This window comes from Chiloscyllium plagiosum, unplaced genomic scaffold (assembly GCF_037043375.1).
Source record: "Chiloscyllium plagiosum isolate Xiang-an unplaced genomic scaffold, Cpla_swu_hap1 HiC_scaffold_1, whole genome shotgun sequence".
NCBI lineage: Eukaryota > Metazoa > Chordata > Chondrichthyes > Orectolobiformes > Hemiscylliidae > Chiloscyllium > Chiloscyllium plagiosum.
In genome coordinates this window covers 91443150-91459364 of record NW_028270139.1, presented here as the reverse complement: position 1 = coordinate 91459364, position 16215 = coordinate 91443150, and the positions used below count along the sequence as shown (strand labels likewise).

Below are 16215 nucleotides of genomic sequence, written 5' to 3'. Positions count from 1 at the left end.
TTCATTGATGGCAGAAACAGGGAACAGCATGAAATATACAAGCACAATCACTAATTAACTTGGTCATTTAAACTCTGTGCAGGGGACAAATGGACCCAGTTTTCACTAATTGGTGTGCTATCTACTACCTGATGATGGAAATGGAAATGTTTTTGAAAGGTAAATGTGCATGTACAACTGTTAAGCTAACAAGTTATTGAAAGTTGATGCGCAGGAGGCTGGAAGAGCATAGCAAGCCAGGCAGCATCAGGAGGTGGAGAAGTGATTGTTTCAGGTGTAACCCTTCTTCGGTTATTGAAAGGTCCCGACTTTCCAAATTCAAAACAAAAACCTACTTGCTTTTGCTGTCAGATTAAATTAAAACCTATGCTTGCAGTCTCAACAGATGGGTTGGCAAACCCAAACTGCTGCCATTATGGATAGTAAAACAGGGACTGCTGGAAAACCTTAGCAGGTCTGGCAGCATCTGTGGAGAGCAAGCAGAGTTAACGCTTCAGGTCCAGTGACTCTGCCTCAGAATGCTGCTTCTTTCTCTCCACAGATACTGCCAGAACAGCTGAGTTTGTCCCGCAATTTCTGTTTAGATTTTTAATTTCCCCAGTATCTGTGGTTCTTTGCTTTTTTTCACTGTCATTGTAGTGTTATTACTGTTTGACTGCTTTCCAGAACTTAGCATTATCATGGGCGGGGTGCTGTAAGCTCACAATTTGACTAGCAGCTCAAAGAGGTTATTAAAGGATTAGATGTCTTTAATGTAACATAATGAATATAAATGCTTGGTTTTATAATGGATGAAATGCTTAGGGGATTTAACTACTTGGAATGGGCTTTCATTTTTTTTTAATATACTGAACAATTTAATAGCTATTTAGAATTTGATTTTGTTTCATTTCAACATGCTTCATAAGCTCCTTGTATTGTGTGAGTTGAGATGAAAAGTGTAATGGCAAAGGGTGGTATGTAGGGCATATGAGTTGGATGAGCAGTATGGGTTGATGAGATTTGCCATAAACATGGCACAGGTGTATTTTAAGGGATGAAGTTTGAGGGATTAAGGGCTTACAATTTAATAACACAACAGAGACAAAGTCTTAGATGACCAAGATCTTTTAAGCAGCCTGACTCGGTAGCCCATGTGAAGAATCGAATTTTGTCATTCCGTAAAAGTGAAAGGTTCATGCCAATCAGGCAAATTCACACTTGTGCAGTCAGCATTAACATGTGAGCTGTACTCAAAGAAAATAGCAGTTTTATTTGATTATGTTTTCATGAAATAATTGTTAAAGGACCTCCATCTTTCTGAAAGCTCATGTGGTAAATGTGCTTTATTTTTAAAATATATATGATTAAAGTGACATCATTATGTCAAAACACAGTCGAAAGAAGTTGAAGAAAATTTTATTTTTGTTTTGAAATAACTCATTGCTTAACCAGGAGCTGGAAGCCCTGGTTTTGATGCCACTGACACCTGTTCATAGTTTCTCCCTCAGATCATCATTTGTCAGTTTTGGTTGCATAATCTCAGCCCCAAGGACCAAGCATCTCAGACTCATCATCTGCAGGAGTTCCTCAGACTAAAGTCCTGTAACGTTCAAGACTATCCAATCATCTTCAACTGCTTCATCAATGACTTTATGTTCATCGTAAGGGCAATTCATTGATTAGTGCACAATGTTTAGTACCATTCACAATTCCTCATAGTGAAGCAGCTCTTTTGCATATGCAATAAGCCCTGGACAACATCTAGCCTTGGGCTGTAAATGGCCAATAACATTGAGCCAGTCAAAGACCATTTCCAACAAGAAAATTGAACTACCGCCCCAAGGTGTTCACTTATATTACCACATTCTGCACTCTCAACATCCTGAAAATTACACTCAACAAAACAAAACTAAAGAACTGCAGGTGCTGGAAATCTGAAACAAAAACAGGAATTGCTGGAAAATCACAGCAATTCTGGCAGCATCTGTGGAGAGAAGTCAAAGTTAGCATTTTAAGTTTTGTTCTGAAGGGTCACTGGACCCGAAGCATTATCTCTGATTTCTCTCCCCAGATGGGACCAAACCTGCTAAGACTTTCTAGCAATTTTAGTTTTTGTTTGAGGATTACTATTCTCCAGAAACTGAACTGGAACGGCTACAAAATACAATGCCTACAACAGAAGTTCACAAATTGTGACTTCTCCTGCAAGTCATACTATCTCCAAGACACAAGTCAGGAGTGCGATGGAATACTCTCTACTTCCCTAGATGAGTGCATCCTTTAATAATATTCAAGAGTCTTGGCACCGTCCATGATAGAATCTGCTTGACTGGGACCCCCATCTGTCAGTCTCAACACTTACTTCGTTCACCACTGAAGCACACATGCTACCATGTGCACTATCTAAAAGATACATTGTAAGAACGAACCAAGTTCTTTTAGCAGTACCCTTAAAACCCGTGACCTCTACCACCTCGAAGGAGAAGAGCAGCGAATAAATAGGAACGGCACCGCCTGCAGCTTTCCCTCCAAACCCCATCATGATTTATAACTATATTGCTGGTTTATCACTGGGTCAAATTCCAGTGGTTCCTTTCCTAATAGCCCTATGGATGTTCCAAGCAGCAGGAAGCTTATCCCCTTCTCCAGCAGCAATAGGCAATAAGACTTTTCCAGCCAGTAAAGCCCACATCCCATGAAAGAATTTAGAAGAGTTAACTGCAGCATCTAGCAGCACCTGAAATACCTAGCCAATGAACTGGAGGCTCTACTTCAGTTAAATATATTTAGCAGGGCGGCACGGAGGCACAGTGGTTAGCACTGCTGCCTCACAGCGCCAGAGACCCGGGTTCAATTCCCGCCTCAGGCGACTGACTGTGTGGAGTTTGCATGTTCTCCCCGTGTCTGCGTGGGTTTCCTCTGGGTGCTCCGGTTTCCTCCCACAATCCAAAAGATGTGCAGGTCAGGTGAATTGGCCATGCTAAATTGCCCGTAGTGTTAGGTAAGGGGTAAATGTAGGGGTATGGGTGGGTTGCGCTTCGGCGGGGCGGTGTGGACTTGTTGGGCCGAAGGGCCTGTCTCCACACTGTAAGTAATCTAATCTAATCTAAATTTGTCTTATGTGGCAGAACTCTGAAAATATTTGCAGTCACTTGCTTACTTTACCTCTAGTGTTATTGAGGAGGAGATGAAAATTAAAAGGAAGTTATAAAGGAAGAATATAAATGCATACAGGAAAATTAGAACCAGAGTAGATGGTCCCAGTTGCAGAACCAGTACTGAGGTAGACGTGATAAATTAATTTTGCAACTCTACGTCTATGCAACTGTACAGGACTGGAAACCTATGAACTCGGGAGAATTTGGCCAACAATGTAAGCTTTTCTGATATAATTATAAAGAAAATATATTTAGCAGTAGCTTAAAAAAAATTCATTTTGACCTCTAAAACAAAGTGAAAATGTATTTATGGTGTTCCTAATATAAAGGAAAAAAAATCTTAAAATTCAAAATAGAATCAATAATGGTAATTAAAATAAAATGCTGCAGACATTGAATTTCTGAAATAAAAACAGAAAATTAATGTTTCAAATCCAATTTGACACTTCTTTGTAACTGAGGTTAGTGGTGATAATGACTCAGAAATGGCAACCTTTGCTGAGATATTTATAAACTTGGCTTGTCAAAGCGATAAAGAACTTTGGAGATATTAACTCATTAAAACGATATGACTAATTCCGTGCAGTTTATGATTCAGTCTTTATGGAACATCTGAAACACAATAATTTGGAAATAAGGAAGGGAAAAAGCAGGGTGATTTCACCTGTCCGTGCATTGTTCTCTGCAAAGTACTCAGGTGAACCATTTGGTTAAAGATAACAGCGATTGTTTTTAAGGAAATTAGGTAAAGGTTTAATCCGTATTAGTGTTTATGGTAAGGGAGAACGACTACATTCACTTACGTTCCTACCGCCAATGTAAGCACTGGTTCTGATCTCCGTGAAACCAACCTGGGTCTCTGATGTCGATTACTCCTATCAACAGGAACAAAGGCATGAAAACAAAATCTCAAGGAGACATATGTGATGCTCATCTCATTGGGTCCCAAAGGGAGAAATGAATGATAAGTAACAGATCTTAGTTTTTGAGGTTTAAATATTTAAAGGAGACTGCTGCCACTATTGGTGCCTTTTTCAAAAATATTTTAAAGTCCCAACAAATTAAATACAAAATTCCCATATGACCTATACTGCCAACTGTGGACAGCACATTGGCTCAGTGGTTAGCACTGCTGCCTCACAGCACCAGGAACTCAGGTTTGATTCCACCCTTAGGTGACTATCTGTTAGAATTTGCATGTTCTCCCTGTGTCTGCATGGGATTCCTCCCACAGTCCAAACATGTGCAATTTAGGTGGATTGGCCAAGGTAAATTGCCCATAGTTTCCAGGCATGTGCAGGCTATGTGGATTAGCTATGGTAAATGTGGGATTACAGGGATAGGATTGGGTTCTGGGTGGGATGCTCTTCAGAGGTTCAGTGTGAACCAGATGGGTTGAATGCCTGCTTCCATACTGTAGGAATTCCATTTGTCCTCTTAGATTTGATGCAACTTACCTTAAATTTTGCTTTACCTTGTTTTGTTCATGTGTTGTTCAATGTGCATTATTGCCCCAAATGGGTTGTTTTTCATTGTGATATACAGCTAATTTGTGATGCAGAATGATGCCAACAATGTGGGTTCCACTGCTGCACTGGCTGAGGATACCTTAAAGGACTCTTCTTCTCAACCTCTCCCTTCACCAGAGGTGTGGTGACCTTTAGGTTAAATCACCACCAGTCGTGTCTCTGTCTCTAATGAGAGAGCACTGCTATGATCTGGCAAGACTATGGCAACTTTACCTTTTTTCCATTTGAAAATTAACCTTTTTTAACCTGCTTTCATATAATCTATAAACTGTAATCATTCGTTTGGAAATCTCTTGAATATTAGACTAATCAAGTAATATTGGCAAAAGTATTGAATAGGTAGTTACATTACTCTGTTCATCAGATTGCATTACAAAAATATCATTGCTCATGCATTCAATATTGGTTCACTTTCAATAATAATTTCTTGCTGATCACCTATGTGTCGATGTGTCCACTTATGTGTATCACCATTAAGTTGTTGTTATCAGTTATTTTTTCTTCATTAAATTTTTGTTAATATTGTGAATGCAAACAAACCTGACAATTTGAGGATCTGACTTAATGCAAACCTACGTAACTGAACTGCATGGTAGGGATGACTTAACAAAGATTGCAAACCTATCGTGCCATTTGATCAGTTCCTTCATGCTCTACTGCTTGGCTTGTGTAATTGGTCTTTGGCAGTGCTAAAGAAAATGTCAAAATATTTACAATTTAAATAAAGATATTCAGAAAAAGAAATCAACAATAATTACATATTCAAGACTTTTTGATGATTTGATTTGGAAAGGAACATTTAAAATGCCTTATTTGTAAAATGCTTCAGAATTAACCTTGCAAACAATGAACACAAGCTTGCAAAACACTACTGTACTAGTGCAAACAAAAATCAAAATGATCAGTAAGCTTTGTTGGAAAGGAAGCATGGTTAGGAAAAAGAGATCACATCCAGAGTGAGACACAGCCCAAGTGAGTATATAGTTCAGAGAATTTGCAGGCAGCATGGGAATTTGGTGTAGAGGTGCTTTTTTCTTGACTCCTACGTCATTGGATTTTTTAAACTTGATAAACTGAAGCCAAGGATCAGGGGCCCAGCACAAAAGAGTGACATCACAAGTAAACAGGTAAATGCAGGTAAATTGCTGGAAAAGCTCAGCAAGTCTGGCAGGTCCGTCCAGTTTCCATTTCTAAAGGTCACTCCAGCCAAAACTCTGATTTCTCTCCACAGATGCTGTCAGACTTGCTGAATATTTCCAGCAATTTGTTTTTGTTTCTGATTTTTAGAAATCACAGTTCTTTCAGCTTTTAAATACAGGTAAGCTCATTAGTTGGTGATAGCTATTGACTTGACTATTACGGGCTACTTTCTGATTTAATGTGCATAGGGGAAATAAGTACAAGCTACAAACTAAAAGAATAGTAGGATTTTAAAAAAAATCAAGTTAAAAACTAAGTTATTGAAATAGAGATGCCTGACCAAGCCATGTATTGTACCTGCATGATGTAGGATTTGGTGGATCCTATGCAGTGACCACATTTGGAGAAAGTGGTGGTTGCTTGAAGAACTCTGGCTCAGAGTTGATGAGCTGGAATCTGAGCTTTGAACACCGCGACACATCAGGGAGGTAGAGAGTTACCTGGACACTGTTTCAGGATGCAGTCACATCCCTTAGATTAACTATCTCAAATTCAGGCAGTGGTTAGAGACAGGAGGCTGTGACTATGAGTGAGGCAAGTATCAGGATCCAGGGGGTAGCACTGAAGGAGCCTCAGTCCTTGAGCCTGTGTAATTGGTTTGAAATTCTTGCTCCCTGTGTGGATGAGAGTGGGGGCTGTCGGGAGGATGGACAAACTGATGGTAGCACTGTGGTACAAGGAACTATGTAAGGGCAGGGAGGAAAGAGAAAGGTAGTTGTAGTTGGGGATAGTATTATCAGGGGAATAAACACTATTCTCTGTGGCTGGGGTCGACAGTCCCAAAGGTTGTGTTGCTTGTCTGGTGCCCGGGTTTAGGATCTCTCATCTGGGCCACAGAGGAACTTGGAGTGGAAGGGAAAAGATCCACTTGTCATGGTCCACTGAAGTACCACATAAGAAAGAGGGAAGACGTTCGGCTGAAGGACTATGAGCAGCTAGGGGCTAAATTAAAAAGCAGAACCTAAAAGGTGTTAACCTCTGGATTACTACCTGAGATACAAGCTAATTGGCACAGGGTCAACAAGATTAAAGAGATAAAGGCACGGCTCAAAGATTGGTGTGGGAGAAAGGTTCGAATTTTTAAGAGATTGGCATCAATACTGGAGAAGGAGGGAGCTATTCAATGGAATGGGCTCTATCTGAATCATGCTGCGACCAGGGTCCTGGTGAATCACATAACTGAGGCTGTGAATAGGGCTTAAACTACATAGTGATTGGGGATGTTCAACTGCATGAAAGATTATGGAAAAAGTTAGATCGGTGGGTATGGCTCAGCAGAGGTTATTAACATTTTCAGAACAAGTAATAGAACAGAATACATGGAAATGGTCAGGAATCTAACTTCAAGCACATCTGATACGGGCTTTCTGATGAAGGGCTTTTGCCTGAAACGTCGATTTTCCTGCTCCTCGGATACTGCCTGACTTGCTGTGCTTTTCCAGCACCACTCTAATCTTGACAATTGATAGGGGGACAACTATGAGAAGGTGGGGCAGTTAACACAAGACTGAAGGTGTTTTACTTAAAATGAACTCAGTACATGAAACAAGGTAAATGAGCTTGTAGTGCAGATTGAAATTGGCAGTAGGATATAATGAGTATCTGTAGTGGCTGTTTATGGGATCAGGGCTGGAAAATACCCAAGAATACACATCCTATCAAAAGGACAGGCGGCGGAGGGGGGGTTGCCTTGCCAATAGGCAATGAAACTGAATTGATAGCAAGAAGTGACATAGAATCAGAAGGTGTAGAATCTGTGTGGGTTGAATTGAGGAATCACAAAAGAAAAAGACCCTGATGGGAGCTATGTACAAGCCTCCCAGCAGTAGTCAGGATGTGGGGAAGAAAATCAAAATTGGGAGACAGAAAAGGCATGTAGGAAAGGCACTATTCCAATAACCGTGAGTGGTTTCAATATGCAGGCGGACCGGGAAAATCATGATGGCATCAGATCCCAGGAAAAGGAATTTATGAAATATCAACAAGATGGTATTTTTGGAATAGCGTATGGTAGAGGCAACAGGTAATTATGGATTTCATGATGTATAATGAGGCAGACTTGATTAGGGAGCTTCAGGTGAAGAAAATCCTGGGGTTAGTGACTGTAATACAATATAATTCACCCTGCAGTTTGAAAGGGAGAAGACTGGATCAGATGTCACAACATAACAATTGAGTAAAGGTAACTACAAAGCCATGAAGGAAATGCTGTCCAGAGTTGTTTTGGAAGAAGGGGAGCAGAGCAGGAAGACAATGGAGCAGCAATGGCAGGTGTTGATGGAGATCTCTATCTAATTTCTCTTCAAAACTGAAATTTTCCAGCCCAGGCAACATCCTGGTAAAACTCCACTGCACCCTCCCTGGTGCTATCACATCCCTTCTATAATGTGTACTTTATTCAATTCCAGCATAACCTCCCTGCTCTTAAACTATATGCTTGACTAATAAAGACAACTATACCATGTAGCTTCTCAACAGCACTATCCACCTGTCCTGATGCATTAAGGGACAGGTGTACATGCACACCAAAGCCCCTCTGATTCTCAGTGCTTCCCAGGGTCCTACAATTCATCTGTTGCCTCATTTGTCCTGTCAAAGTGCATTAATTCACATTTATCTGGACTGAATTCCATTTATCACTGATCAGCACATTTGAGCAGCTACATTCTCTTGTTGTTGAAGGCTATCCTCCTTCCTATTTACCGTACCACCAATTTTTGCAACGTCTGCAAACTTACTGATAAACCCTCCAACATTTAAGTCTAAATAATTTATGGAAACAACAAATAGCAAGGGCCCCAGCACTTATTCCTGTGGGAGTCCAGACTTCCAATCTGAAAAACCTCAGTCATCACCTTCTTCTTTCTGCTATACAGTCAAATGTGGATTCAATTAGCCAGAATTCCTTAGAGACCATGGGGCCTAACCTGTCAGTCTCTCATGTAGGACCTTATCAAAAGCCTTGCTTAAGTCCAAGTAGGAGAAAGAGAGGACTGCAGATGCTGAAGATGAGCGTCAAAAAGTGTGGTGCTGGAAAAGCACAGCCGGTCAGGCAGCATCTGAGGAGCAGGGGAGTTGACGCTTTGGGCATAAGCTCTTCATCAGGAATCAGCCTGATTAGTCCAAGTAGACTACATCAAAAGCGTTGCCCTCATCTGGTCACCTTGTAATTTGTCTGTTACTCTTCCAAACCCCAGAGAATAGAAGCCGAGCCTGTCCAATCTTTTCTAATAAGACAACCCACCCAGTCCAGGTATTAGCATTCTCTAAATTGCCTTCAAAACATTTGCATTCTTCCCTAAATAAGATGACCAACATTGTGCACCATATCTAGGCACAATCTTACTAAGGCCCCGTGTCACTGAAGAATATTCTTGTTTTTGTATTTAATTCCCCTTACAATAGATGATAACATTGTAACAGCTTTCCTAATAACTGGCTCTCCCAAGATGTTAACTTCTTGTGATGCATTCATGAGGATACTTAGCTTCTTCTGCATCTCAGAGCTCTGCAATCTCCCACCATTCAGATGACATGCCATCTTCAAGCCTAAATGGACTTTCTCATTTTCCCACACTGCATTCCATCTGCCATATTTTGCCCACTCACTTAATCTATTAATGTCTTTTTGTAACCAGCTTGGACTGAATCTCTTTTGTTTTTTGGCTAAGTCCAAGTTGGAACATTTTGGGTAGTTTTTTTGTTGTGATGGCTGAGTCACTATGTGGATGTACCTACTAGAGAAGGTGCAAAACTTGACCTATTCTTGGGAAATAAGGCAGGGGAGATGACTGAGGTATCAGTGGGGCTGCACTTTGGGGCAAGCAACCATAATTTGATTCGTTTTAAAATACTGATGAAAAAGGATAGACCAGATCTAAAGTTGAAGTTCTAAATTGGAGGATGGCTAATTTTGACAGTATTAGACAAGAACTTTCAAAAGCCGATTGGGGGCAGAAATTCACAGTTAAGGGGACGGCTGGAAAATGGGAAGCTTCAGAAATGAGATAACGGGAGTCCAGAGAAAGTATATTCCTGTTAGGGTGAAAGGAAAGGCTGGTAGCTATAGGGAATGCTGGGTGACTAGAGAAATTGAGGGTTTGGTTTAGAAAAAGAAGGAAGCATATGTAAGGTATAGACAGGATATATCGAGAGACTCCTTAGAAGAGTATAAAGACAGTAGGAGTATATTTAAGAGGGAAATCATGAGGGTAAAAAGGGGACATGAGATAGCTTTGGTAAAAAGAGTTAAAAAGAATCCAAAGAGGTTTTACAAATACATTAAGGACAAAAGGGTAACTAGTGAGCAAATAGGGCACCTCAAAGATCAGCAAGGTGGCCTTTGTGTGGAGCCGCAGGAGATGGGCGAGAAACTAAACAAGTTGCATCAGTGTTTACTGTGGAAGAGGACATGGAAGATATGGAATGGAGGGAAATAGATGGTGACATCTTGAAAAATGTTCATAATGCAGCGGAGGAAGTGCTGGATGTCTTGAAACGCATAAAGGTGGATAAATCCCCAGGACCTGATTAGGTATACCCTAGAACTCTATGGGAAGCTAGGGAAGTGATTGCTGGGCCCTTGCTGAGATATCTGAATCACTGATAGTCACAGGTGAGGTGCGGAAGACTGGAGGTTAGCTAAGGTGGTACCATTATTTGAGAAAGGTGGTAAGGACAAGCCAGGGAACTATAGACTGGTGAGCCTGATGTCGGTGGTGGGCACGTTGTTGGGAGGAATCCTGAGGGACATGATGTACACGTATTTGAAAAGGCAAGGACTGATTCAGGATAGTCAACATGACTTTGTGCGTGGGAAATCATGTCTCACGAACTTGATTGAGATTTTTGAAAAAGTAACAAAGAGAATGTAACAATGAGGGCAGAGAAGTTTTCAACATTTATATAAATGATTTGATGAACATAGGAGGTATAGTTAGTAAGTTTGCAGATGACACCAAAATTGGAAGTGTAGTGGGCAGCGAAGAAGATTACCTCAGAATATAATTGGTTCTTGATGAGATGGGCCAGTGGGCTGAGGAGTGGCATATGGAGTTTAATTTAGATAAGTGCAAAGTGCTGCATTTTGGGAAAGCAAATCTTAGTAGGACTAAGATTTATACACTTAATGGTAAGGTCCTGGGGGGGTTGCTGAACAAAGAACCCTTGGAGTGCAGGTTCATAGCTCCCTGAAAGAAGAGTCACAGGTAGATAAGATAGTGAGAAAGGCACTTGGCATGCTTTCCTTTATTGGTCAGAGCATTGAGTACAGGACTTGCAAGATCATATTGCAGCTGTACAGGATGTTAATTAGGCCACCATTGGAATATTGCGTGCAATTCTGGTCTCCTTCCTAATGGAAGGATGTTGTGAAACTTGAAAGGGTTCAGAAAAGATTTACAAGGATGTTGCCAGGGTTGGAGGATTTGAGCTATAGTGAGAGGCTGAATAGGCTGAGGTTGTTTTCCCTGAAGCGTAGGAGGCTGAGGGGTGAACTCATAGAGGTTTATAAAATCATGAGGGGCATGCATAGAATAAACAGACAAAGTTTTTTCCCTGGGGTTGGGAGTCCAGAACTAGTGAGATGGGAAAGATATAAAGGGACCTAAGTGGCAACTTTTTCACGCAGAGGGTGGTGTGTGTATGAAATGAGCTGCCAGAGGAAGTGGTAGAGGCTGGTACAATTGCAACACTTAAAAGACATCTGGATGGGTATATCAATAGGAAGGGTTTGGAGGGATATGGACTAAGTGCTGGGAAATGGTCACTAAATTAGTTTGGGATATCTGGTCAGCATGGACGAGTTGGACCAAAAGGTCTGTTTCCGTGCTGAACATCTCTATGATTCTCAGAATTGTTGCCCTGTCTTCTCAAATTTGCTCCATGAATCGCCTTCCCTACCCCCATGGCATCTGTCACATTCACTTCTGGCCCCACCTCAATACACGGCATTCCCAGAAGAACTCACCACTGCCCGGATATCCACCAAAACCCCAGCATCCCTTACATCTGCCCCATTTTTAAGAGCTGGTTACCTGGATGAGCACTGGCATTCTGGAGCTGCCCTGCCCATTGACAAACAGAAGCTAAACACTTTGGAGAAGGGGGAGGATGACACCATGGTTCTCAGACAGGGATTAGGAGATGTTGCTATATCTTTCATGTACCCTTTGATCCCTTTAGCCCAAAGAACGAGATCTCACTCAAACCCCAGTTTCTGTAGTGAGAATTCCATATGCTCACCACTCTCTGGGTGAAGGAATTTCTCTCTTCTCCTTCCTAAATTGCACACCCTGTAACCTGAGACTGTGACCCCTGGTTCTGGGCTCATACAGCACATCCTTCCTATGTTTACCATGACTAGTCCCATGAGAATGTTAACGGTTTCTATGAGACTCCCCCCTCATTCTTCTAAACACCAGTCACTGCATTTCTTCCCAATCTAGTCTCCCTTCATAGATCAGTCCCGGCTTCCCAGGAATCAGTCCAGTAAAACATCATTGCATTACCTCCATTGCCAGAACTCCCTTCCACAGATAACAAGACCAAAACTGCACAAAATATTTCAGCTATAGTCTCAGCAAGGCCCTGTAGAATTGCAGCAAGATATCCCTGTTCCTGTACTCAAACCCACTTGCTCTGAAGGCCAACACACCACTTCCCTTCATTAACCACCTGCTGCACCTGCATGCTTACTTTCAGTGCTGATGGATAAGAACGCCCAGGTCTCAATACACCTCCCCATTTCTCAATCTATTGCCACTGACATGATAATCTGTCTTCCTGTTTTTGCTACTAAATGGATAACCTCACACCTATCTACATTGTTCCATATCTGCCATGCATTTGCCCACTCACTTGTCCAAATCACACTTAAGCATCTCTGCATCATTCTCACAGCTTGCCCTCCCACCAGTTTTGTGTTGTCTGCAAACTTGGAGATATTATTCATTTAAATCATATGTATACATTGTGAATCATTACTGAATTTTGATTAGGATCAAAGTACAGCATTGTGCACAGTTCGGATCCCACACTTTTCAAAAGATGCAATAAATCTTGAGGGGATGAAGAGAAGGTTAACAATACACAGGATCTTAGCTCGGAGAGTAAATTAGAGAAGTTGGGGTTATTGTATTTAGCACAAAGGAAATTGGAGAGAAATTTGAAATTGTGTTCAACTAAAAATGCACAAACTGGGATTGTTCAGTTTCTACTTGTCCAGTATTTTAAAGATTAAAGAATTATAGTAGGAACGTTAAAGAGTTAATAAATTGAAAGCCATGATTCAGCGACATAGTGGCTCAATGGTTAGCACTGCTGCCTCACAGTGCCAGGGACTCGGATTTGATTCCATTTTTGGGTGACTGTCTGTGTGGAGTTTGCACATTCTCCCTGTGTCTGCATGGGTTTCCTCCCACAATCCAAACATGTGCAAGTTAGGTGAAACCAAAAGAGAAAATGCTGGAAAATCTCAGCAGGTCTGGCAGCATCTGTAAGGAGAGAAAAGAGCTGACGTTTCGAGTCGAACTGACCCTTTGTCAAAGCTGTCAAAGCTGAGCTTTGACAAAGGGTCAGTTAGACGCGAAACGTCAGCTCTTTTCTCTCCTTACAGATGCTACCAGACCTGCTGAGATTTTCAAGCATTTTCTCTTTTGGTTTCAGATTCCAACATCCGCAGTAATTTGCTTTTACGCAGGTTAGGTGAATTGGCCATGCTAAATTGCCCACAGTGTTCAGGAATGTGTAGTTTAGATGTGTTAGGCAGGGGTAAATTTGGGTTAATGGGGTAGGGGAATGGATCTCGGTGGGTTCACAGGCTCAAAAGAGGTCAAATGGCTTATCTCTGTTCTTATGTACTCGAAAAGTGGCAGCCCTGCTCTGAAAACTCTTTATCGGAAGTGTTAATTTATCTTTTCCCTGCGTAGAAACTGACAGATATATGTGTATTCTTTATTGCAATAGTTAGTTGGCTTTGCTATGGTTGAAAGTTTGAGAAAGTGAGGACTGCAGTTGCTGGAGATCAGAGTCGAGAGTGTGGTGCTGGAAAAACACAGCAGGTCAGGCAGCATCCGAGGAGCAGGAGAATTGATGTTTCAGGAAAAAGCACTTCATCCTGATGAAGAGCTCATGCCCAAAACATCGATTCTCCTGCTCCTTGGATGCTGCTTGACCTGCTGTGCTTTTTCAGCACTACACTTTTCGATTACAGCTGAGAGTTGTTAGGTACATCAGTTCAGCTAAATATGGCACAAATCCACAATAACTATGCTTTCTAAGCTAAAGAATAAGACATTGATCAGTAAATGCAATAAGTATATATTCCTTTGTATGGTACCAACCAGATATACATTGCCTGAATATGCCAATAACAACAGATCAAATAGTCTGCTTGATATCTCCATTGGGAATAGTGTCTAAAGATGTAGAAAATGGAAGTCACTGACAATTTTAATCAGAGAGATTGCAGGGACATCAGTGTTCTTGTAATATTTAAGAGCATATCAATAATACTCTACTAAGACTTGAAATCAAGTTATTCATCGATTTATTTACTAATTTTATTCCAAACAATTTAACATCTGTTGAAATTCCAGGAAAAAGAATTTCATATGAACAGATATATGCTAATATTCAAATAATGCTTGGATATTACAGGGCACGAACCATTGTTGGATGTTCCAGGGTTTAGATGTTACAAAAGGAATTGGGGTGTGGAGGTGGGGGTGGGGGGGAGGTGGTAAACAAGGTGGGGAGTGGCATTGCTAATCAGGTATAGTATCACAGCTGCAGAAATTGAGGTCATTAAAGAGGGTTTGTCTACAGAGTCAGTATGAATGTAAGTCAGAAACAGGAAAGGAGCAGTCACTTTATTGGGAGTTTACTATAGACACCCCAAGAGCAACAGAGACACGGAGGAGCAGATTGGGACACAGATTTTGGAAAGGTGCAGAAGTAACAGGGTTGTTGTCATGGGTGTCTTCAACCTCCCTAATATTGATTAGAACCTCTTTCGTGCAAATAATTTGGATGGAGCTGATTTTGTCAAGTGTGTTCAGGAAGGATTCCTGACTGTCCCCATGACTTGTCCTATCTGCCTATCTTCCTTTCCACCTATCTACTCCACCCTCCTCTCTGACCTATCACCTTCATCCCCACCCCCATTCACCTATTGTACTCTATGCTACTTTCTCCCCACACCCACCCTCCTCTCAGTTATCTCTCCACTCTGCAGGCACCCTGCCTACTTTTGCCCGAAACATCGATTTTCTTGCTCCTCGGATGCTGCCTGAACTGCTGTGCTTTTCCAGCACCACTCTAATCCAGAATCAATATGTAGATGAGCCATCTAAACAGGAGGTCATATTGGATTTGGTGCTTGGCAACAAACCAGGTCAGATGTCAGATCTCTCAGTGGTTGAGCATTTCAGTGATAGTGATCCCAACTCCCTGACTTTTACTATTGTCATGGAAAGAAAGACAGGAGCAGAAGGTATGAGAAGGTATTCAGTTGGGGGAGGGAAATTACTATGCTATTAGGCAGGAATTACCAAGCATAAATTGGAAACAGATATTCTCAGGGAAATGAATATTAGAAATGTGTAGGTTTTTTAGGGAGCACTTGCTGCAGGTGCTGGATAGGGTTGTCCCACTGAGGCAAGGAAGGGATGGTAGCATGAAGGAACCTTGGATGACAAGAGATGTGGAACATCTACTCAAGAGGAAGGAGGAAGGCTTACTTAAGATTGAGGAAGCAAGGATCAGACAGGGATCTTGAGGGATACAAGGTAGCCAGGAAGAATGGACTTAGGAGAGCAAGGAGGGGGCATTCGTGGGTAAGATTAAGGAAAGCCCAAGGCATTCTACACTTATGTGAGGAACGAGAGGTTGGCCAGAACAGTAGGGCCGATCAGGGATAGTGGAGGGAATTTGTGCCTGGAGTCAGAGATGTTTAATGGATATATTCCTTCAGAATTCACTAATGAGAGAGATCTTGTCATTTGTGAGGACAGTGTCAAACAGGCTGATATGCTCGAGTAGGTTGATGTTAAGAAGGAAGACATGCTGGAAATTTGCAAAAACGTGAGGATAGATAAGTCCCCTGGACTAGACCAGATATACCCAAGGTTACGACAGGAAGCGAGGGAAGAGATTGCTTCGTCTTTGGCGATGATCTTTGTGTCCTCACTGTCCACTGGAGTAGTGCCAGATGATTGGAGGGTGCCAAATGTTATTTCCTTGTTCAAGAAAAGGAATAGGGATAACCCTGGGAATTACAGACCAGTTAGTCTTACGTTGGTGGTGGGACAATTATTGAAGAGGAGTCTAAGAGACAGGATTTATGA

The 16215-nt window shown here is 41.5% G+C and overlaps 1 protein-coding gene across 11 annotated transcripts in view; it reads right to left on the bottom strand.

Annotated features, from left to right (window-relative positions):
- pde4d (phosphodiesterase 4D, cAMP-specific) overlaps window positions 1-16215 on the bottom strand; it is a 1351522-nt gene that overhangs the window by 179413 nt on the left and 1155894 nt on the right. For 7 of the 11 annotated variants that reach the window (XM_043689292.2, XM_087988820.1, XM_087988832.1 and 4 more), the window contains one exon: window positions 3944-4015. The exons of 3 other annotated variants lie outside the window; for them this stretch is intronic. In XM_043689292.2, coding sequence (XP_043545227.1) covers window positions 3944-4015 — 72 coding nt within the window. Of the gene's footprint in view, window positions 1-3943; window positions 4016-16215 lie in introns of those variants that run through there. One more of the 11 variants, XM_043689275.2, reaches the window with a different exon arrangement.